Genomic DNA, 22,818 nt, shown 5'->3' with positions numbered 1-22,818 from the left:
AAATACTGATTAACAATAGTACATGTGTAATTAGGACTATTTGGCATTCACGTATTTAATATCGGCAGGAAGAATAGCGGAAAAGAAGTACAATGGAGTTCTCATAGTATGCAGAGACCACTCGGCTTCACGGGCCAGTAGGGGCGGGGCCAATATATAAAGGGCAACAGCAAATACGTTTTTATATTAATTGCCGTTATGGCATAAGGCTGTATACCATATAAAGTACCTCTATCTGCCCCACTAGCTTTTTAGGTTGCCTCAAGGCTCCTGTATTCCTAAACAGGGCCGCCATCAGAAATCACGGGGCCCCTCACAACAAAATTTTCTGGGCCCCCCCTCCATCTCCCACACCCGGCCCCCCAATGGCCCCTCCCCCAGTGACCCCTCTCATCAGTACAAAGAACACACAGACATTGGTAGCCAGCATCCCCCCAGCATCCTCCAGTTACCCCCTCCCACGTCCTCCAATTACGCCCCCACAGCATCCTCCAGCTCCCCCCATAGCATCCTCCATCTCCTCCCCCAGCATCCTCCAGTTACCCCCCTCCCGCGTCCTCCAATTACCCCCCCCACAGCATCCTCCAGCATCCTCCCTCTCCTCCCCCCAGCATCCTCCAGTTACCCCCCTCCTGCATCCTCCAATTACCCCTCCACAGCATCCTCCAGCTCCCCCCCATCATCCTCCATCTCCTCCCCCCAGTTTCCTCTAGCTCCTCCCCCCAGTGTCCTTCCAAGGATCCTCCAGCTCCCACCCCCCCAAGCATCCTCTGACACCCTCGCTGCCCCCACCAGAATCCTCCAGCCCACCCCCCCAGCGACTTCCTGTGGCTCCCCCCTCTTGATACTTGCCCCAGCTCCCCGCTGCATTGGCACATTTTATACGGTTGTGCACCGCGCGTCCGGACACAGCCAATCAAATTTCCCACTAGCCACCAATGAACCAATTATAGGGCCCATAGTTTTTTAAAGGGGGCCCAAGCTAAAAAAACCTGTATCACGGCCCCCTTTAAAGCGTCGATTGTCCGGGCCTGGGACAACTGTCCCCCCTGTGCCCCCCCTGATGGCGGCCCTGTTCCTAAAGCACAGCACCTGAACTGCAGGGAACTTGTGTGCCTGAACATGAAGTAATCTGCCCCCTGAGGCAGGACAGTGCAAAGAAGGGCAGAATATGGAGCAGGAGGGCTGTGCCAAGTGAACCCCAAAAAAGAAGCGGGGCAGATACAGGGCTTTTGTGTTTTAAAGAATTGAGCTGCTGGCTGTGAGAAGTGGAATAGTGCTCTTTAGCACAACAGGAAGTGAGGTGTCATAACAGGAAGTATAATGTCACAACAGGATGTATCATGGCATAACAGGAAATATACAGGGTATCGTTGCTATTTTAGCATTTGGCCAGCAGTTGGAATGTGCCACTATACCCTTCATCAGTTCCAGGGTCCAATTATTTTTGGACTGTCTTGATATATAATATGAACTGTAGCCCCTTGTAATGAGTGGATTGACATTTTATGTGGTCTGATTGGTTCGTTACTACTGCCTTCCCGCCCCTACAGACAGCACTGAATAAGTCTCCACTGCACCCCAACGTGTTGCACGGCAATAAGTCTCTTCCCCGCCCGGTAGCGCCGAGGGTAAGTAGAGCGTTTTGGCACCCATTAGATGTAGAATGATAAACATTTTATAAAAGACAAACTATTAACACAGTGATGGTAATTACCTTATATTTACAAAAAAAGAAAAAACAAAAAACCTTGCCACATTGAACGAGGCGGGGAATTCTACCTCAGCGGTAGTTTTGCTATTTACAGAAATATCCGATCTGTGAAGTTATACTGTCGTCACTGACAGGAGGGAGTTGTAGACTCGAGTCCCTTCGGGCGACTTGGTGCCGTGAGTCAAGAGTTCTTGGATTGTCATCCAGTTGTCGAAAATCTTTTTGTTTCTCTTCTTCATCATCTTTTTGTGGCTGAGGTCAATAATGCTGACCTCTTTGTTGTCTTCCGTGCTTTGCTTTTCCTTCAAACAATCCAACCTGCTCTGCATCATGTATTCCCGTCTCCTCTTCTGCTCGTTGGCTCGGCGGACATGCTGTTTCCGTTCCTCCTTGCTCCAGTAACGTCCCATTTTCATTTCGCTGATGGCGTCGTCGTCCGTGGTCATTCCGCTCCTCTCTTCCTTTATCTTTATGGCACGTTCTTTTAACAGTTTATCCCTGACTGGGCGCTTGGTGATGTATCGAGTGCCATCGCTGCGCACCTTCACCTTCCATTCCATCCGGGGTTCTATTGAGTTGGAGAGGTCCTTGCACATACTGACCAAACTCATCTGACTCTGTGCATATTCCACGGCGGATTTTTGCTGGATGAGCTGCATGTAACTCTGATAGTGCTGGGCATGGGCGGGTATGTGAGCGTGCTTGTATGGAGAGTGGCGATATGGTGGGGCATAACTGCCAGACAGCTTGTCCTGAGAAGTTTGACTTTTACCAGCGTCGCTGGTCTTTCTTTCCTTGTTCTCCGCTTGTTTGCTGGGATCTGTATCCTTGAGAGGGAGATGGTACCTGGCAGGACTGGATTCGCGACTGTCTCCGTGGGTTTGCAGGTTCTTCTGGGGAGCACTGCACGGGGCACTGCCAGCTGCACCTTCAGCGTTTGGGCAGTTGATGACATCTGCCACCCTACGCAACGAGTTGTCAGGGGATATTTCTAAAGTTAATGGGGTGCTCCGGCAGCTTTCCCCAGTGTTATAGGCACTTGAGCTATCCTTGTCCGACTTCTCTGGCAGTTCTGTGATGTCCGACAGCTCGTGTCGGCGCAAGTCGATGCTTGTGTTGTAATTGCGGAAACCGCTGTTGTGCAACATCCAACTCTCTCTGTATTGGTCTTTAAGCTGCTGCATTTTGTGGGCACGGACAATGTTCAAACATTCGAGCTCAATGCTGTGCAGCTCTTCATTCAGCATCTCTAACTCCCGGTCCACGCTTTCTTGGTCGCTCCTGTTGGTCTCCATTGTACTGTTCTGGTAATAGCGGCTGCGCTGGTTGGAGCTCTGCACTTGGCATTTCAGTTCTAAAAGCTCACGGAACCTCTCGCACTCATCCATAGGGATGCCCAGAAAATCAGCATCAGTGCAGTCGGCCGATATGAAAGACTCGTTGCTGAACTGCATGTCGCCACTGCCCAGGGTATCCTGGCTGTACATGAGCTTCTTATGGCTTCCCAGAGTGTTAGAAGAAGTCGTATGGTCGTCGGCAAGATTCTCCTGCTCTGAACTTTCATCATTCCGAGTGCTCTCGTCAGTGCGGCCAACTCCACTGTCCTTCTCAAGATGATTAGATAGTAGCGTTGCGGTATCAGTTGTTCCTCCATCTTCCTCAAGTTTTTTCTGTTGGAAAAAAAGATAAAAATAAACATTTGGAACAACAGTTTTTGGGCTCCCAATACATAAGAAACTACATTTTGGTGGCTTGGCCTGTTGGCAAAATTTGCTCAAGTAGAGTTGAGCCCAATCACTGTAATTCTATGTGATATCAGTCTAGTGGTGTGCAGCGCCGCTCTAGTGGCCATTATTCATTCAGACAGAATTAAAAGAGCTGTAGTTACCTGGACTGCTGGGGGATTGGGTCACGTCTGAAGGAGCAGTAAGGGGACAATTTGAGATGAATGGCTTCCTTGATGGCTATCTGTAGGGAACCGTGCACCCAGCCCTACAGGTAAAGGAAGGTGTCTGCGCACAGACCTACATTCACCCCATGAGTGATGCCTGCATTTGTCTGCAAGTTATTCATGAGGGGCCGGCAGTCGATGGTATGTAGGCGCCCCCCCCGCCCTGTGCACACAAGTTAGGGGGTTCCGAAGGGTACTTATTACTGGCCCTAAGGCAAAGACAAGCCTTCCTTGCACCCCCAGCAAGCATCTTAGTCCTCTCACACTTGCATTCGGCGTCTCACTAAATGACCTCCGTTGATTATTAAGGGCAGGCAATTAGGGATTTTTGCTTAAGCAGTAAATATTCCAGAAATGTACATATAAATGTAATTGTTTACATTCCAAAAAACCCCCAGAAAGGTTTAGACTTTTAGACATTACAGTTGCAGGGCCGTTCTTTGACCATCAGGGCCACTATTTTGGGCACACAGGGAAAGCACAGGGTAGTCCCAAGCTAATCACTTGGCTGATTTTAATAATTATTATTATTAACATTTATTTATAAAGCACCAACATATCCCGCAGCGCTGTGCTGAATAACAATACTGCTTAGCTAAATATTAGATTAGGAAAGACTGTGCTTGATGATAAGAATCATGGCCTCCCTAGTGAATGTAACATCCTTCCCAATTGCATTAGACCTCCCATTCTTGCTTCCACTGAGCAGACTGTGGGGGGCAATTGAATTCTCTGCACTACAAGAGCAGGGGTGGCTTTTCGCTGTTGCTGGTAAAGTGACGCCTAAGGCAAGGTTGCTTCATGGTACAAACAGAACTGGTCCCACAGCATATGCCCTCTATGCCCTACCCTATACCCAGCCGGGATTATCCTGCCACGGCAGCGCTGGTTGAACTGACCAAAGTAATTACTCATGTATCTGTCAGGCTGATTTCGGTTGTGATCGTTCTCTATATCCGAGAATAATGGGACATTTTAATTTATCTTCCTTCTCCCCAGTGAGTCTCTCCTGTACAAACTCTGACCGATCCCTCGGAGCTGGGCTAATCTTACTCTGTCATTATAATGGCGGGTTTGTTTAATCCATTTAGCAGAGGCTGGGAATGTGAGTGGCCGGAGTGACAAGCAATGCTGACAGAGGAGCAGGGGAATGGCATTACCTGCTGAAGCATGCTGGCAGTAAATTGCATTGCCTGGTGATGCTGTTCCTCTAACATATCCATGTGTAAATCATCGAGAAAATCATTTCTGTCATCGTCCATCCATCCTTCATCCAGCTGCGAGCAAGAGACAAAGGGAACCGTCACAATGTTGTCCAGGGGATATCATGGAACAGTCAGCTTCCCTCTACTGCAGCAATGGCCATTCAGAGACATCACAACCTTCCCATGGACTATGGATTAAACTCTAATATTTGCCATCCAGGTTCTTATTGATCTAGATCAGGGATCCCCAACCTTTTATTAGTGTGAGCCACAATCAAATTGAAAAGGTGTTGGGAAGCAACAGAAGCATTAAAAAAGTTCCAAGGGTTCCAAATAAGAGCTATAATTGGCTATTTGGTAGCCCCTATGTGGGCTGGAAGCCTACAGAAGGCTCTGTTTGGCTTTATACTGTGGTTTTTATGCAACCAAAACTTGTCTCCAAGCCAAGAATTCAAAAATAAGCCTACTTTCGGCTACTGGGAGCAACATCCAAGGGGTTGGGGAGCAACATGTTCCTCTCGAGCCACTGGTTGGGGATCACCGATCTAGATGAATGTGCCTATCTACTGCTGCCTTCAGGAGATACAAATATCTTCCTACTTCAGGATCAGCCCCTGTAATACTAACAACCTTGTAGTTTTTGTAACCTTGTATTTTAATGGTCCAGACCTTTGGCCTATGGAGTAGCAGTGCTAGATGGGTCTTGTTCAGCAATGCCCAGTTGAATGCTTTTATGCAGTGCCCATCTGTCCCCCCCCAGTGTCTGTTATAGGCACAGTGTGTTTCATTCTTTTCAATGGAAATCCCAATGGAATTCCAGTTGATTGACTGTGAGGCTTCCCTCTGAGACAGAGGGACAGAATGCCATTACTTCACAGATATCATTGAAAATCATAGAGCAGCACTGCCCAATTGTTTCTATACGGTTAGCCAACTATTCACTATGTTTAATGCTCAGGGACCAGATGATAATAAAGTGATAATGTCATTCAATGGAGCAGTGTGTAGGCCATAACAATCCTACGGAGGGCCACATACAGTCGGGTAGCCTTGTGTAATATTGGCACAATACCTGCAATTCCGGCCGGGCCACCAACAGGAAAACATTTTTGGTGTCTTCGCTGGTCAGGAGGGCTACGGCTTCTTCATGGTTATTCACATCGATGCCATTAATCTGCAAGGCAAGCACATAAATAAAAATATATAAGGCTTATGTGGCTGGAAACAGTTATATTTAGGGTTAGTAGAATGAGGCAGGACAGTACCTGTATTATCCGATCTCCCTCTCGAATTCGCCCGTCCTTGGCCGCAATACTGTTGGGATCAATCTGTTATAAGGCAAAAAAATGAATTCTATAATTAAACATTGTACATTGTAAGAATAGCTATTAAAGTAAAATGGAGAGAGTGAGAAGTGGGTAACAAAAAAGGTGTATGTATGGGCAGTTATTTATACAAACCCTATTCCCTACAAGCTGCCATCTTGGAATTTAGGTCCATCCCACTTATGAGGCAATCACACTAAAACTAATTACATGTTACTGCAGCTCTGTAGCAACTGGAGGGTCACAACTTGTCATTCCATAAGTACCAAGTAATTCATTCCCTGGTGCAAGTGCAGAGAATTACAGTATTTCTTTTTAGGGGTAAAGTAAATCATTTTCAATAGGGAATATCCCTTTTTATGGGGTTAATAAATAGAGGTAATTAGGGGACAGCTGGCGTTGATTCTAGGGGTCAGTTTTCTTTGTTTTTTGTTAATGGCAGTGTTGGACTGGGCCGCCTAGGGCCCATACCCAGGGGCAACTCTTATAGCAACTACATGTAAATAGTGCTGAATGTTATAGGAGTTTGCTAGACCAGTAAAAGGACTGCTGGGAACTGGCCAAGGCTGAGGCCCCGTAAAGGTCCCCATACACAGGCCGATATGGGTCCCTTAGACTGATTCGGCAGCTAATCGGCCTGTGTATGGGCACTACCAACGGGCTTGCCCGACCGATATGTGGCCTGAAATCGGCCAGATCTCAAATTGAAAGCAAATGAGATTTAGGCCACTTTGTCCATAACATGGTTTAGGATACTGTCATGACAGTCAACGTGCTACATTTGCAAAAATATCTAGAATAGCCAATGAGCATGTACTACAAACCTGACTCCTCCCACTGTTTTAAACCAGCTAGAGGAGCCAACCCTACAGTCATGATCATCTGGCCTATGGCTTATGTCTGTCATAATGATCACCAAGGCCACTTTATACACATGGCCCATTGGACCTCTGCTTCCAGCCATGATGGTGATGCCACTTACCTCACTAACGTAAATTCCAGTATCATCCTCATCATCCGTCCGGTAGCACACAGTAAGGCCCAGCTTGTCCTGGCTATTCATTCTGTAAAGGTCTATTTCCTGAGGAAGGAGAGAAAGCATTAGCAGAGCAGTTAAAGCTGACAATCTAGTCACTGGCGATGGACTGGGCAAACAATGGACAGAGCAAGCAGTATGGGAGCTCCAATCAGGAAATAGTAACACACAGAGAAATAACATCAAATAATCAATCCCTCCCATATTTTAGTGAATATTTTTAGAAAACTAAAGGGAAAATAAACTACAAAATAACTAAAATATAAGCTATAGTTAACCCTAACACATAATGAAGCAATGTTATTCCTGGGGTACACAAAGGCTCATTCCGACAAGGCAGCCGACTGCATTTGCCTGAGAGAGGCAGTTAACTTACTCGCCCCTATCTATTAAACATCTGCGGATCAATAAATGACGCTTTCTGAGTCTATTTGTCAATACGGAGCCATTAAAAAGAAAGAAAAGGCCTATTATTGATCTGCGAGGAACAGAAATCCTGAGCGTTTCTCATAAAATCAAGGCTGGGAAAACAATCAGCCGCTTCCTTTTGCTCCTGCTGGGGCGAGACTAATAAAATATTTCCAATATTAATTCAGGAATAAATAACAGAATCGCCGGCCCCTCTGGGAAGAGGCAATTTCCAGCACATTACATGGTTTTACTGCCTCCGGGCGAATACATTAGTGCCTGTTGTTAGGGTGGAATACTAGTTTAGTAATTACGTTTGTTTAAGGCTACAAGCCCAAATTACTGCTTATTCCTATATCCGGGGATAGAAATGTAGAACAAGAACGTAATCCAAAACTGCTTTGGTGTCTCATATTGATTAAATAATGGCAGATCTACCTGTTTTACCTGACAGCAGAATTGGCAGATCATTAGTTAAGCTGACAAGATACACTAGTAATCTAATTACCTATGATTGGATCCTTGGTGTCATCTCATTTTGCAGTGGGGCACAAAACCTTTTAGAAAAATGGGCACTAAAGGAGTACTGGTGACATCAAAGAGTGACATCATTGATACAGGACAAGATGGTGCCAGTTGGCAACAGGAAGCCATAATAGTGGCAGTAGGGTAATATGTCGACCATAGGGCAAGAGAGCAACAGTAGAGCATGATAGTGGCAGTAAGGTAAGATGCTGACAGATGGGCAAGATGGCAATAGTAGGGTATGATAGTGGTTGCAGGACATGATGGTGATAGTAGGGCAAGATGGCAACTGCAGGTCATGATAGTAGCAGAAGGATAAGATGGTGACAGTAGGGCATGATGGCAGCAGTACTGCCTGATAGTGGCAGCAAGATACAATGATGAGAGAAAGGAAGATGGCAACTACAGGCATTGATAGTGGCAGAAGGATAAGAGTATATATGTATGTATGTATGTATGTATGTATATCTTTATTTATAAAGTGCTACTTATGTACGCAGCGCTGTACAGTAGATACATTAATACAAACAGGGGGTTATTAAGATAATAATAGATAAATTAAAAGTATAACAATAAATACAGATAGATACAAGATAAATACAGTTGCAATAAGTTAAGAGTCAAAGACACAAGAGGATAGAGGGCACCTTCTGCCAGCTGAAGGCTGTTTGGGGGTCCTGGGATTAGTAGTTTTGCAACAGTTGAAGGGACATGCGTGGGGGTCAGAAGAAGGGTCCTACTTTATATAAATAATATGCACCCTTAACAGTTTGTTTGCCCCAGGCCCCTAGAGATGCCCCTTACTGTTCCCACAACAGCCACTCATTCCTACAAGGTAAAAATAACAAGAGTCACTAAAGGCAAAGTGATGAACCAACAGGAATAGGGACAGTGTTAATTGTGTAAATGACAGAGATGTCAGAATGTAGAAGCGCAGTGGCAGTTCTGGGGCCCTTAGAGCCGCTCCCAGGGCAGATATCATGACTGACAGCAGGACCGTGTGTGAATGTGCCAAATAAACCTGCCAAGCAGTTCAGCTGGAAAGGATCGGGCAAGTCGCCTGTTCCAGTGAGCGGGTTACGTCCCGCGTTGTCCCCGGGGCCCCGGCCGCTATACATTTAGGAGTAGCTGTCAGCCAATTAAGGTAGCGCCATTGACACAGGCCTTTCAGAGGGCCAGATGTCAGCCTTTCCCTCCGCAAACTGACCCAAGTCATGGGGATCTTCATGTCCCTAACAGGAGAAGCGTTTATATGTGACATCTTCCAGCCTCAGCCCCACTGTTTGTTCATTGTTTTTTATTCTGTAAGCAGGGGACTCAAGGGTTAACACATTTTCTGCCATGACGGAATAACAGGGGTCTGACATTAAAAAGGATACGTTTGCCATAAAATGACCTTTTTGTCATGGAGCCACGAGGGGACTGGGCAAATGCAGGACAGTGGAACAGCTGTCACATAAATGTGAGTTTGACCCGAATCTCCTGCCGCTGCCCAGTCACCATACGGCTCCCTTGGCCTATACAGGCCCTATCTGTATCCCAGTAATGCCACTCAATGGCAGGGGGGGGACCTTAAATGGAAGGAGAAAGGGGTAAGTAAGGAAAAAGGGGAGAACAGAAAAAGAGATAAGGAGGAAGGGACGTAATAGTAAAGGTACAGGTAATAAGGGGGGAGCAAAAGGGAAAGCAAAGATGGAGGGTGAAGAGGAAGAGAAGAACTTAACGGGGGGAGAAAGATGAGATGGAGATTAAAAATATTAAACATAGTAGAGAAATAGGATGGGGGAATAAATGAGAGTTGAAGGAGGGGAGAAAGAGAACAGAATAATGGACATAAAGACTGTTCTTTTGGGCAGGGCCTTCTTTGCCTATTGTATAGGATAATGGTTGTTTTTCTATATAAAGTTTAATTTATACACCCAAAAGTACGAGTGGGTCAATGTGGAAATATGGAAGTAGGAGAAAAAAGCCCCTCTGATTCTCCCCTTTATTCTATAACCTGTTTGTTATCATATTGTGGTATGGAGCTGTGTAACCTGACCTATATATATTCATGTTGTTCTAAATACATGGTTTGTCCTTTTCGTACCATATATATATATGATTAAAATGATGAGTATGAAAGAAAGATTGGGTGAAAGGGAGAGAAGAAATGAATATGGAAAAAAAAAAGAGGTGGAGCATAGAAAAAATAGGATAAGGTACTGAAATAGTGTTAGGGCTCCAAATATTTAAAATCATATTTTATTATGGTTCTCATGTGCCCACATTACATTTATGACATTTTGGGTATTGGTACCTACAGCTCAGACGTTGCATTCTGTTCCCAGTCCCTCAGCCAGCCAATGAACACTCAGCCGGCCAGTGAGCACTCAGCCGGCCAATGAACACTCAGCCGGCAATAAACACTCAGCCGGCCAATGAACACTCAGCCAGCCAATGAACACTCAGCCGGCAATATACACTCAGCCGGCCAATGAACGCTCAGCCGGCCAATGAACACTCAGCCGGCAATAAACGCTCAGCCGGCCAATGAACGCTCAGCCGGCCAATGAACGCTCAGCCGGCCAGTGAACGCTCAGCCGGCCAGTGAACGCTCAGCCGGCCAGTGAACGCTCAGCCGGCCAGTGAACGCTCAGCCGGCCAGTGAACGCTCAGCCGGCCAGTGAACGCTCAGCCGGCCAGTGAACGCTCAGCCGGCCAGTGAACGCTCAGCCGGCCAGTGAACGCTCAGCCGGCCAGTGAACGCTCAGCCGGCCAGTGAACGCTCAGCCGGCCAGTGAACACTCAGCCGGCCAGTGAACACTCAGCCGGCCAGTGAACACTCAGCCGGCCAGTGAGCACTCAGCTGGCCAATGAACACTCAGCCGGCCAATAAACACTCAGCCAGCCAATGAACACTCAGCCAGCCAATGAACACTCAGCCGGCCAGTGAGCACTCAGCCGGCCAGTGAACACTCAGCCGGCCAGTGAACACTCAGCCGGCCAGTGAGCACTCAGCCGGCCAATGAACACTCAGCCGGCCAATAAACACTCAGCCAGCCAATGAACACTCAGCCAGCCAATGAACACTCAGCCAGCCAGTGAGCACTCAGCCAGCCAATTAACACTGGGGTAATACCCTTATAATGGCTGCTGGTGCAATCATGTGTGGGTACCCACATTAAATGCTGATCTTTTTGCCTCTAAGATGCCAGTGTGGGCAAGCCCTTCCTTACTGCCTCTGAATCTACAGCCATCCCATAATGAGCTGCTTCTGGGGACAGGTTACCTCCTGCCGGCACTCACTACATCACTGTCAGGGTTATTTATGTGCAGCCAGCACCGAGCCAGTCATCATGCAACTGCCAAGCTCTAGACAAAGTGTCATTTAGACATTTATCTGCTCCAGGGGCCCTACAGTGTCATTCTGGGCCATGGAAGCACTTAGTCTTTGACAAGGAAAGAAATTGCCATTACCAACACTAAAGAATCCCAGTCCTATTGTACTTGCTGATTTTACTCACACCTTGTAGTAAATATACACACACGGACTCAATGTAATTCTATATAATGCACTACAGGTATATCCCCAACGTAGTTACTGCTCCAATATAGAAAGAGTACATTTGTTTAGATCTGTAAATTGTAATAACGTAGTATTTATAGGGCCATAAAGCATATTCACTCCAGATATTTCACAACCCGATTTGTCTTAAAGGTTGGTAGCTAAATGTAGGTGGCTATGGAGGTCCCAATATATAGCAAGGCTTTGAAGATGAGTAGCTGCACATAAGGATAGGTACCTATAGTAGTAGTGAGACTTGGGAGGAAAATAAATGATAAAAAGGACAGTTACCTCCAGTTCGAGTTCATCTCTATCCATTTCGGGGTGCAGGCCTCCCATGAAATCGTTGGGGTCAAAATAGTCATGTGCTGGAGAATGCCTAGAAAAAAACAAATATATTCCATTTATTCCTCTCTCTAAAGCCCCCCGTGTAGGGGCAGAAACTATGGGCCTGGCCGACCGATATCTGGCCTGAAATTGGCCAGATATCGATTGGGCAGGTTAGAAAATTCAGTCGGATCGGGGACCGCATCGGCTCATTGATGCGGTCCCCGAACCAACTGCCCTATTGCCGCCGTTAGAATTCGATCGTTTGGCCCCAGGGCCCAACAATCAAATTCACCTACATGTTACCCGATATCGGCCACCCGTAGGTGGGGATATCGGGTGAAGATCCGCTCGCTTGGCAACATCGCCATGTATGGGCAGCTTTAGTTATGAAGAAAGTCTTTTTGCTTCCCCCGATAACCTGTGGGCACTACAGCCTGGGGTAGAAGCCCCCCTGGAGCTTTGGGCAGCTGTTGAGAAGCTAAGCTTAGGGGTCCTTGAAAATCGCGAAGCATAACATGAGGTTTATAGAGTTGATGCTACATGGCTGATGGTTAAAATCTGATGTAGAATGCACTGGTTTCTGAGCTGCCATGTAGAGTGAATCTGAACTAATGGCTCAACCTTGTATTGTGACTTTTATATTGTATATTGTGCAGGGCCACCATTAGTTATCATGGGGCCACATATAACATTAGCAGGGCCTTATTTATGAGTGCAATAGTCAGCTGGACTCCCAGGGTAGTAGGCCCTGCCAACAGGCAAAATGGAGCCCTATTAAAAAAAAATAGCCCCCATATACATGTCACATCCCTAATCTGCCCTGATTATTCCAATACTGCTCTTATGATCCACCCAAACCTTATCCACTCACCCAGTCCATTTTATAATGGGCACCTACACAGGGTGATTATTTTGTTGTGACAGAACCCATGGCAAAACAGACTTGGGTGCCCTCTAGGGCAGGGCAGCACTTTGGGCACAAAGGAAGAAAAGGCAAAGAACGAGACAGTGCCCAGATGCCCAGTTTGCTGTGCCCGTGCCAACCTGGGGACTCATCAAAACGTGTTTCTATAGAAACCGGCCAGGTTGCTCTGTCAGTAATAACAATGCCATATCATTTTATACATCACATTATGAAACATGAGGGAAACAACCTGTTCCACCCCCCCCCCCCCGTTCCGCACTAATAGCCCCTTCCCCACTGATGCCCCTGCTAAAGCATTGCCGTGCCCACAAACTGGTTAAGCCGACAGCCTGATGAGCCTCATTCTGCCCCCTAACTGCCTGTCACAATGATCTGTTGTCAGTGAAAAGTTCTGCAGTCAATAGCGGCGCTGGGGAGGTCTGTCCCGCTGGCTGTGACCTGTCAAGGGTTGCCAAGCAGCCGCCTGTCGGTTACCCGCTGCGCTGGAATGCCATCTCCCAGCCGGGGGGGATCACACTTGTTTCTGCTTGACATCCCCGGCTGCCGCTTATCTCTCCTGCGCACAAATCTGGGTTCCTAATTATCATGTGAATCTGCATGGGAGACGCTGCCTATTTACGGCTAATGCCGGGGCCCCGGTCGGCGGCTGCGCCTACATTTGCTGCTACCCATCAGGGCTGGGGATTGATATTGCCCACTGTGCCGGTGGGCGCTCTGAAGTGGAACAGCTCTTCAATCAAGGAATAGTGTTTAATGTACACATGTCCCATTACATCCCGGGCGTAAATGAGAGGAGCAGCTCAGCCCTTCCCAGTCACAAGCAATGCAATTACCACTAACACTCCATTTACATGTAAATTCCAAGCCCCCTTGTGATTTCTTTTGTCTGTATAAATAGTGTCACAAGGGGGGGGGGGGGAGTAACCCTTTTAATGTTTATTTCAAGCTAAATGATCATGAGGTAGTGGGGTTGGCATGTACCTTCCAGCAGGCAGTGGTTCAGACAGCATCCCAATGGCACAGAGGCAAAGACAAAACAAATTTAGCTAAAAAGGCTGTGTTTTCAAAACTGTACATATTTATTTTACCCCCAGAAGTTAAGCAGCCCTATAATTAATGATCTGGGCCTTCAAAGTTGCCCACAGCAGCAGTTCCCCATCTTAGATCTTGTTAGGCCATCTTTTAGGTGTCAGTGGCACTGCACATGCTCAGTGTGCTCCAGGCTGCTCATCAGAAGCTAAGCTTAGGGGTTGTTAGAAATCATTAAGCAGAAAGTGAGGTTTATCTGCTACAGTACAGTGCACTCATTAGTTAGTGCCTATAGTATCAGTGGGATAATAGCCTCTGGGAAGGGACTGGGGCTGTGGGATAGCAGGTATAGTAGGGAGAGATGGTGCCTATAGTAGCAGTGGGGGGGATAATAGCCTCTGGGAAGGGACTGGGGCTGTGGGATAGCAGGTATAGTAGGGAGAGATGGTGCCTATAGTATCAGTGGGATAATAGCCTCTGGGAAGGGACTGGGGCTGTGGGATAGCAGGTATAGTAGGGAGAGATGGTGCCTATAGTAGCAGTGGGGGGATAATAGCCTCTGGGAAGGGACTGGGGCTGTGGGATAGCAGGTATAGTAGGGAGAGATGGGGCCTATAGTAGCAGTGGGATAATAGCCTCTGGGAAGGGACTGGGGCTGTGGGATAGCAGGTATAGTAGGGAGAGATGGTGCCTATAGTAGCAGTGGGGGGATAATAGCCTCTGGGAAGGGACTGGGGCTGTGGGATAGCAGGTATAGTAGGGAGAGATGTTGCCTATAGTAGCAGTGGGGGGATAATAGCCTCTGGGAAGGGACTGGGGCTGTGGGATAGCAGGTATAGTAGGGAGAGATGGTGCCTATAGTAGCAGTGGGATAATAGCCTCTGGGAAGGGACTGGGGCTGTGGGATAGCAGATATAGTAGGGAGAGATGGGGCCTATAGTAGCAGTGGGATAATAGCCTCTGGGAAGGGACTGGGGCTGTGGGATAGCAGGTATAGTAGGGAGAGGTGGTGCCTATAGTAGCAGTGGGGGGATAATTGCCTCTGGGAAGGGACTGGGGCTGTGGGATAGCAGGTATAGTAGGGAGAGGTGGTGCCTATAGTAGCAGTGGGGGGATAATTGCCTCTGGGAAGGGACTGTGGCTGTGGGATAGCAGGTATAGTAGGGAGAGGTGGTGCCTATAGTAGCAGTGGGGGGATAATTGCCTCTGGGAAGGGACTGTGGCTGTGGGATAGCAGGTATAGTAGGGAGAGATGGTGCCTATAGTAGCAGTGGTGGGATAATAGCCTCTGGGAAGGGACTGGGGCTGTGGGATAGCAGGTATAGTAGGGAGAGATGGTGCCTATAGTAGCAGTGGGGGGATAATAGCCTCTGGGAAGGGACTGGGGCTGTGGGATAGCAGGTATAGTAGGGAGAGATGGTGCCTATAGTAGCAGTGGGGGGGTAATAGCCTCTGGGAAGGGACTGGGGCTGTGGGATAGCAGGTATAGTAGGGAGAGATGGTGCCTATAGTAGCAGAAAGGAGTGTAGTTTCTGGCCATGTACCAGCAGTACAACTCCCATCACCAACAACCAGGGTATGGGCCACAGGTTGAACTGTTCTGTTTTATCTCATTAGTGAATTAAACTTTTAATTACTACTTACTCCTCTGTTAAAAGATATGGGTCCAATCCGGCCACTGATGGGGAAGGAGAGCCAATCTTGGTCAGTGCTGCTATGTGCTCAAAGGTTATTTCTGTCTGCGTTCCCATATCCAGGAGCTGCACATCGGCTGGAGGGCTGAACACCTTGGTGCGAGGAGTTCGTCTCAGGACCTGCACTACAATGGGTTCTTTTGCCGTTTTAAATGCTTCTACTGCCTGGTCATGTGTGGCTCTGGACAGGTCTTTCCCGTTAACCTGCAAAAAGAATAAAAATCAGAATAAATAATCTGGTTCCACCCATAATCTGGTGTCCAAACCAACATAGTGCTATTCTACTCAAAGTAGTGCTATTCTACTCAAAGTAGTGCTATTCTACTCAAAGTAGTGCTATTCTACTCAAAGTAGTGCTATTCTACTCAAAGTAGTGCTATCCTACACAAAGTAGTGCTATTCTACTCAAAGTAGTGCTATTCTACTCAAAGTAGTGCTATTCTACTCAAAGTAGTGCTATTCTACTCAAAGTAGTGCTATCCTACACAAAGTAGTGCTATTCTACTCAAAGTAGTGCTATTCTACTCAAAGTAGTGCTATTCTACTCAAAGCAGTGCTATTCAACTCAAAGTAGTGCTATTCAACTCAAAGTAGTGCTATTCAACTCAAAGTAGTGCTATTCTACTCAAAGTAGTGCTATTCTACTCAAAGTAGTGCTATCCTACACAAAGTAGTGCTATTCTACTCAAAGTAGTGCTATCCTACACAAAGTAGTGCTATTCTACTCAAAGTAGTGCTATTCAACTCAAAGTAGTGCTATTCAACTCAAAGTAGTGCTATTCTACTCAAAGTAGTGCTATTCTACTCAAAGTAGTGCTATCCTACACAAAGTAGTGCTATTCAACTCAAAGTAGTGCTATTCTACTCAAAGTAGTGCTATCCTACACAAAGTAGTGCTATTCTACTCAAAGTAGTGCTATTCAACTCAAAGTAGTGCTATTCTACTCAAAGTAGTGCTATTCTACTCAAAGTAGTGCTATCCTACACAAAGTAGTGCTATTCAACTCAAAGTAGTGCTATTCTACTCAAAGTAGTGCTATCCTACACAAAGTAGTGCTATTCTACTCAAAGTAGTGCTATTCTACTCAAAGTAGTGCTATTCAACTCAAAGTAGTGCTATCCTACACAAAGTAGTGCTATTCTACTCAAAGTAGTGCTATTCAACTCAAAGTAGTGCTATTCTACTCAAAGTAGTGCTATTCTACTCAAAGTAGTGCTATCCTACACAAAGTAGTGCTATTCAACTCAAAGTAGTGCTATTCTACTCAAAGTAGTGCTATCCTACACAAAGTAGTGCTATTCTACTCAAAGTAGTGCTATTCTACTCAAAGTAGTGCTATCCTACACAAAGTAGTGCTATTCAACTCAAAGTAGTGCTATTCTACTCAAAGTAGTGCTATCCTACACAAAGTAGTGCTATTCTACTCAAAGTAGTGCTATTCTATTCAAAGTAGTGCTATTCAACTCAAAGTAGTGCTATTCTACACAAAGTAGTGCTATTCTACTCAAAGTAGTGCTATTCTACTCAAAGTAGTGCTATTCAACTCGTAGTGCTATTCTACTCAAAGTAGTGCTATTCTATTCAAAGTAGTGCTATTCAACTCAAAGTAGTGCTATTCTACACAAAGTAGTGCTATTCTACTCAAAGTAGTGCTATTCTACTCAAAGTAGTGCTATTCTACACAAAGTAGTGCTATTCTACACAAAGTAGTGCTATTCTACACAAAGTAGTGCTATTCTACTCAAAGTAGTGCTATTCTACACAAAGTAGTGCTATTCTACACAAAGTAGTGCTATTCTACTCAAAGTAGTGCTATTCTACTCAAAGTAGTGCTATCCTACACAAAGTAGTGCTATTCTACTCAAAGTAGTGCTATCCTACACAAAGTAGTGCTATTCTACTCAAAGTAGTGCTATTCTACTCAAAGTAGTGCTATTCTACTCAAAGTAGTGCTATTCTACTCAAAGTAGTGCTATTCTACACAAAGTAGTGCTATTCTACTCAAAGTAGTGCTATTCAACTCGTAGTGCTATTCTACTCAAAGTAGTGCTATTCTATTCAAAGTAGTGCTATTCAACTCAAAGTAGTGCTATTCTACACAAAGTAGTGCTATTCTACTCAAAGTAGTGCTATTCTACTCAAAGTAGTGCTATTCAACTCAAAGTAGTGCTATTCTACACAAAGTAGTGCTATTCTACTCAAAGTAGTGCTATTCTACTCAAAGTAGTGCTATTCAACTCAAAGTAGTGCTATTCTACACAAAGTAGTGCTATTCTACTCAAAGTAGTGCTATTCTACTCAAAGTAGTGCTATCCTACACAAAGTAGTGCTATTCTACTCAAAGTAGTGCTATTCTACTCAAAGTAGTGCTATTCTACTCAAAGTAGTGCTATTCTACTCAAAGTAGTGCTATTCTACTCAAAGTAGTGCTATTCTACTCAAAGTAGTGCTATTCTACTCAAAAGGCAATTTAACATTATTCACATTCTTTCCCTTATATTAATTCCATAAACAATGAGTATGAGGTCTCGGGTTATTGTGTGCGCCGAACATTCAATCTCTCCGTACTGAAGTGTAATGGGCTGAGGAGCTGAGCAAGATGGAGACAAATATATCAATGTTGCCCAGTAACAAAGATCAGGGCTGCCCAACATGAAGTCTTTCAGTTGTTGTCACAACTCCTAGCACCTAGCAACTACTCAAGCCACATGTTACCATTTCCCTCATTCTTATGGGACACACAATAGGTATAACTGCTGTTTCACATAGTAGTGACTAAACTCCTTGGGGATAAGTGATTGTAGCTTCCAACTGACAACAACAGATACCAGGGCCACCATCATAAAAGTACAGAGGCTGCAGAGGGCCAAAGAGCCCGTACAATGTTATTTATAACAAGAATATTAAGAATGGCTTTTAAGAAGGCAGAAAAGTGATACAGTGATGTGGCATTACATCTACACAGAACTATTACCTCTTGTTAGCAGCCTGTCGGACCAAGGCAAGAGGTCTTTTTGCAGAAGAAGAGGCCACATTTCAATATCTTTTAGCCAATAATGGTTTTTCCATGTGGTTGCTCTCCAAGTCCGACCCCACTAAAGACATGTTTCAATAACATTTAGCCTTTTTCTCCTTAACCCTGATGGCTTTTCCTGTAGATTTCCTGCAAGTCTAAAGGTGCCCATACACGGGGCAATTCTAGCTGCCGATATCGGACCCTTAGACCGATTCGGCAGCTAATCGGCCCATGTATGGGGAATACCGATGGGCCTGCCTGACCAGATCTCGATCGGGCAGTTTAGAAAATCTAGTCGGATCAGGGAATGCATCAGCTCATTGATGCAGTCCCCGGACCGATTTTGCCTGTGCCCATCATTATAATTCGATTGTTTGGCCCCAGGGCCAAACAATCGAATTAGCCTAAATTCCCCCAATATTGCCCACCCGTAGGTGCGGATCTTAAGGTGTATGGGCACCTTTACCCCTCTGTCCATGTAACAATAGCTTTTAGCCCTTATTATCCTAAGCTTGATGGTTTTTTCCTTTGGTTCTCATGAAATCCTACCTCTCGTAAGCCATATTCTGGTATCGTTTAGCCTTCTCACCCTACCCTTGATTTACCATTTTGCTGCCCCGCAATTCCTACCAGAATCTAATCAGAAGACATGTTCCAATAGGTTTCTGCAAGTTTTGATTTATGACTTTGAGTCTCTTGATGCATATTTTGCCAAAGGGACACAAAGAAGTAAATTGTGTGTCCATAATTTCTTAAGTGAAGAATAAAGTCTTTTGGTTTTTTAGTTTAATGGCAATGCAATGTATGTAGCATTTACAGAAAGCTCTTTATTACAGTGGATAATAAAAGCCGCCCATTCCAGACGCAACGCAAACAGTGATGGATACTGTGCGAGCCAAGATGCACGCCATCCCATCTACTCCATTGTCTGAGTCACTCTGGCTCGCCCAGGATCTGGATCATTTCTCCGTGGCTCTCAGTTCAGCACCCGCGGCTGATTAGGTCCCTGCGATGATAGGTGTTGATGTTGTGCAGACTGGGGTGAGGGAGAGTTGAAAGCTAAAAACACAGAGCTGCTAATGAACCGACACAAACACATCCTGGATGTGACACCCAACGGTGGATTGAGAGCGAGAAAATGAATGTGCAAATCTGTCAGAAAGTCTAGCGAGCCCGAGACATGTCCACCTTGATATTATCACTGCATATTCTTATGTATTGCTGGGTGTACGAGGTATTACTGGATGTAAAATGGCTCCACTATCCCCAAATATGGTTTAAAATCCTTTATTAAGTGTGGTAATTATTTTTAATAGATGTCTAGACACAGGCTCACGTTAATGCCTGACTTGGGCACTCCATATGGCGTCCAAAACGACGCCTGACGAAATATAGCCATGGTTTGGCCAGTTTCTTCTGGGCGGGTATAAAAATCCCATCGGGCTCTTGATGTAGTGATGTAGTCCTCTCCTGATGGATCACTATTATGATTTGATCATTGGCCTGATGGGTGGAGAAACTATGCAAAGATACTCTAATTGGTGGCCTTTAGGCAACCACAGGCTGTCAGGAGATGCCGAGTGTTCAATAAAAGCTGACGGGTTGCAGCATAGACATCTCTCAAATTATTTTATTACATTTGTGGTCCCTACACCTCTAACTTGTGCCTCGATCAGTGATCAGCCATCTCTTTGGGGGCCCCCACAGTGCAACAGTTACAGGAAATTAAGGAACTCCAGCAAAAATTCTCCCGTAATGTACAGTAAGGACTACTAAAAAGTAATCAATTCCTTTGCATTTATTTCCTTAGTATTCCAATAATCAGATCAGGTGCGTTGGCTCCGAATACAAACTCTTGGAAGCAGATGTTGAATTGTGTTGCACTGAGCCAATGTACAGAACAGTAGATGTTGGGTTACTGAGCTGAACATTCTCAGCTTTGTACATTGCCTGTAAGGGTTAATGGCATAGAAAGGTCCGTACTGTACGTTCCTGGCGGGAGCAGGTGCTGCTGATTTTGTTTGGGAGATTCTGGGCAAGGCGCCGGGCAGCTGAGCAAAGCAATTCTGAACACTAATGTATTTGAACCAATATTCTGCGATTGTTGACCGAATCAACACAGAGAGCTGAGGGACTGTTCTTAGGCACCAAATCTTATGAAAAAGCCGCACACAGATGTGCACAAATCTAATAAAAGCTCAGAACACAGACGCCCCCCATAATCACCTGTGTGCCAACGCGCTCTACATGGAACAGACACCTGTCCCTAAGGTGAGACTTAACGAATGGAAATTTTTTGATGGAACCTTTTGTTCTGAGTAATAGAGACAAAGAACACTTCTACTTAGCGTACACGAAGATTCGCTTCTGATTGGAATCTTTAAAGATCAGTGAAACTTGAGAAATCAATACGTAACTTGCTCAATAACATCAAGGAAGAGATTCTGGTGAACATGGTGTTTTACGAAAATTACAAAAAGTCAAATTGCAGAAAGTGTTTTTCCCTCAAATGAGAAAAGTAAAAGACCAGATGTTTATAATAGCTGCCCAAGGAGATGCCTGGGTGCCATTTATGTCTTGATCACTAAATCCATAGGGTTAGCCAGAAGATGGCACCTTGGGCATAGGTTGGTTCCAGCTACAATGGTAGGGAAGGTTTCTGTAGGTTATAGGAGTTTTGGACCACATGGCATAAAGTATAGGTTTGAATTAAATCATCTTGCAGATACAGGTATAGGACCCATTATCCAGAATTCTCGGGACCAAGGGTATTCCGGATAAGGGGTTTTTCCGTAATTTGGATCTCCATACCTTAAGTCTACTAAAAAATCAATAAAAAAATTATTTCAACCCAATAGGACTGTTTTGCATCCAATAAGGATTATTTATATCTTAGTTGGGATCAAGTACAGGTACTGTTTTATTATTACAGAGAAAAAGGAAATCAGTTTTAAAATTCTGAATTATTTGATTAAAATGGAGTCTATGGGAGATGGGCTTTCCCTAATTTGGAGCTTTCTGGATAATGGGTTTCCAGATAAGCGATCCCATACCTGTACTAACTGCTTTGGAGACTGAAAAATGAAGGCATTGAGGTGTGTAGCGCCATAGCTTCCCTACAACGCCATAAAAAAAGACGACTGGATTAAGCAGAAAAGGCACGTCTATAGGATACATTATGGGCCCCATGTTAGTTATATAGAAGTTATTAAAGAACTAGAAATAATTACTTTATTATGGAGGTGCATAGAAAGAGGACAACACCAGACCTGCCTACTTCATAAGGTTGATTGCATCATGTAATACGAAGCGATTGTGCCAAATCTTGACCTTCTGGAACACAAGCCCCACTTCTCTGCTTACTGGGATGACATAACAATCTGGCAGTGAGAAGAAAGGGCCCCATTATTACAGCTGTCTCTGTTTAGGGTGATTTTCAGTCTATTTATTGAAATGAATAGAAAACATTTGTATGCATTAAACGATTTGTTGGCCTATCCTTAAATCATAAGGCCTTCAAGGGAAAGCCTTTATGTTCCGGAATGAGCAAGAATCCCTTCTAGTAAGCTGGACAAATCCTTGGGAATAGCACCGCTTGGTTCATCGTCCCATACAGATGCTTATTTTCTTTCCAAGGCTCCTTTATGGTCTAATAAACATATTTAATGAGTTTCTAAAACAATTCCATTTTAGAACGTCTAGAAAAGGAAAAACTTCTCCTTTGTGCGTGTCTTTTCCCTCATGAATGTTAGAGAGAGAGTTCAGGATCCAGGTTAATTCCACTCACAGTTTGGCTTAATCCGGCTTTTCTTTGTGCCGGACAGAGTCTTTCTGTTTCAAAAAGCAGAGCTGCGATGTGTATCAATACACCACGTCCAAGCGTAAACAGTACTTGTGTCTTTGTGGCCACCACTCACAGTAGAGGAACATGAATCAAACTCAGTCTCTGAAATCATAAGATGGTGTCGGCTACAAGCATTGGGTTCAAAGATGTTGGCCAAATCCAATTCCATAAATCCAACATGCCCAACCTAAGAAGTGTTCATATCGGCAAAGAGCCTCCCAGGAGTAGCCTTTGGAGACACTTAAAAGGTCCTCAGGAGCTCCTTATC

The 22,818-nt window shown here is 45.2% G+C and overlaps 1 protein-coding gene across 4 annotated transcripts in view; it reads right to left on the bottom strand.

Moving 5' to 3' along the window:
- Nucleotides 1–1,527: 1,527 nt before the first annotated feature.
- The window catches only part of pdzrn3 (PDZ domain containing ring finger 3), a 158,097-nt gene continuing 136,806 nt past the window's right edge, over nt 1,528–22,818 (bottom strand). For 3 of the 4 annotated variants that reach the window (XM_002938384.4, XM_002938383.4, XM_004914147.4), the window contains 7 exons: nt 15,640–15,893; nt 12,003–12,090; nt 7,178–7,276; nt 6,136–6,198; nt 5,943–6,044; nt 4,826–4,942; nt 1,528–3,384 (listed from right to left, as the gene is read on the bottom strand). In XM_002938384.4, coding sequence (XP_002938430.1) covers nt 1,828–3,384; nt 4,826–4,942; nt 5,943–6,044; nt 6,136–6,198; nt 7,178–7,276; nt 12,003–12,090; nt 15,640–15,893 — 2,280 coding nt within the window. In that variant the 3' untranslated portion in view covers nt 1,528–1,827. The remainder of the gene's footprint in view (nt 3,385–4,825; nt 4,943–5,942; nt 6,045–6,135; nt 6,199–7,177; nt 7,277–12,002; nt 12,091–15,639; nt 15,894–22,818) is intronic. The other variant, XM_004914146.3, reaches the window with a different exon arrangement.

Source organism: Xenopus tropicalis, chromosome 4 (genome assembly GCF_000004195.4).
Source record: "Xenopus tropicalis strain Nigerian chromosome 4, UCB_Xtro_10.0, whole genome shotgun sequence".
Lineage (NCBI taxonomy): Eukaryota > Metazoa > Chordata > Amphibia > Anura > Pipidae > Xenopus > Xenopus tropicalis.
The sequence above is the reverse complement of the archived record's forward strand: the minus strand, read 5'-3'. Positions and strand labels throughout refer to the sequence as shown.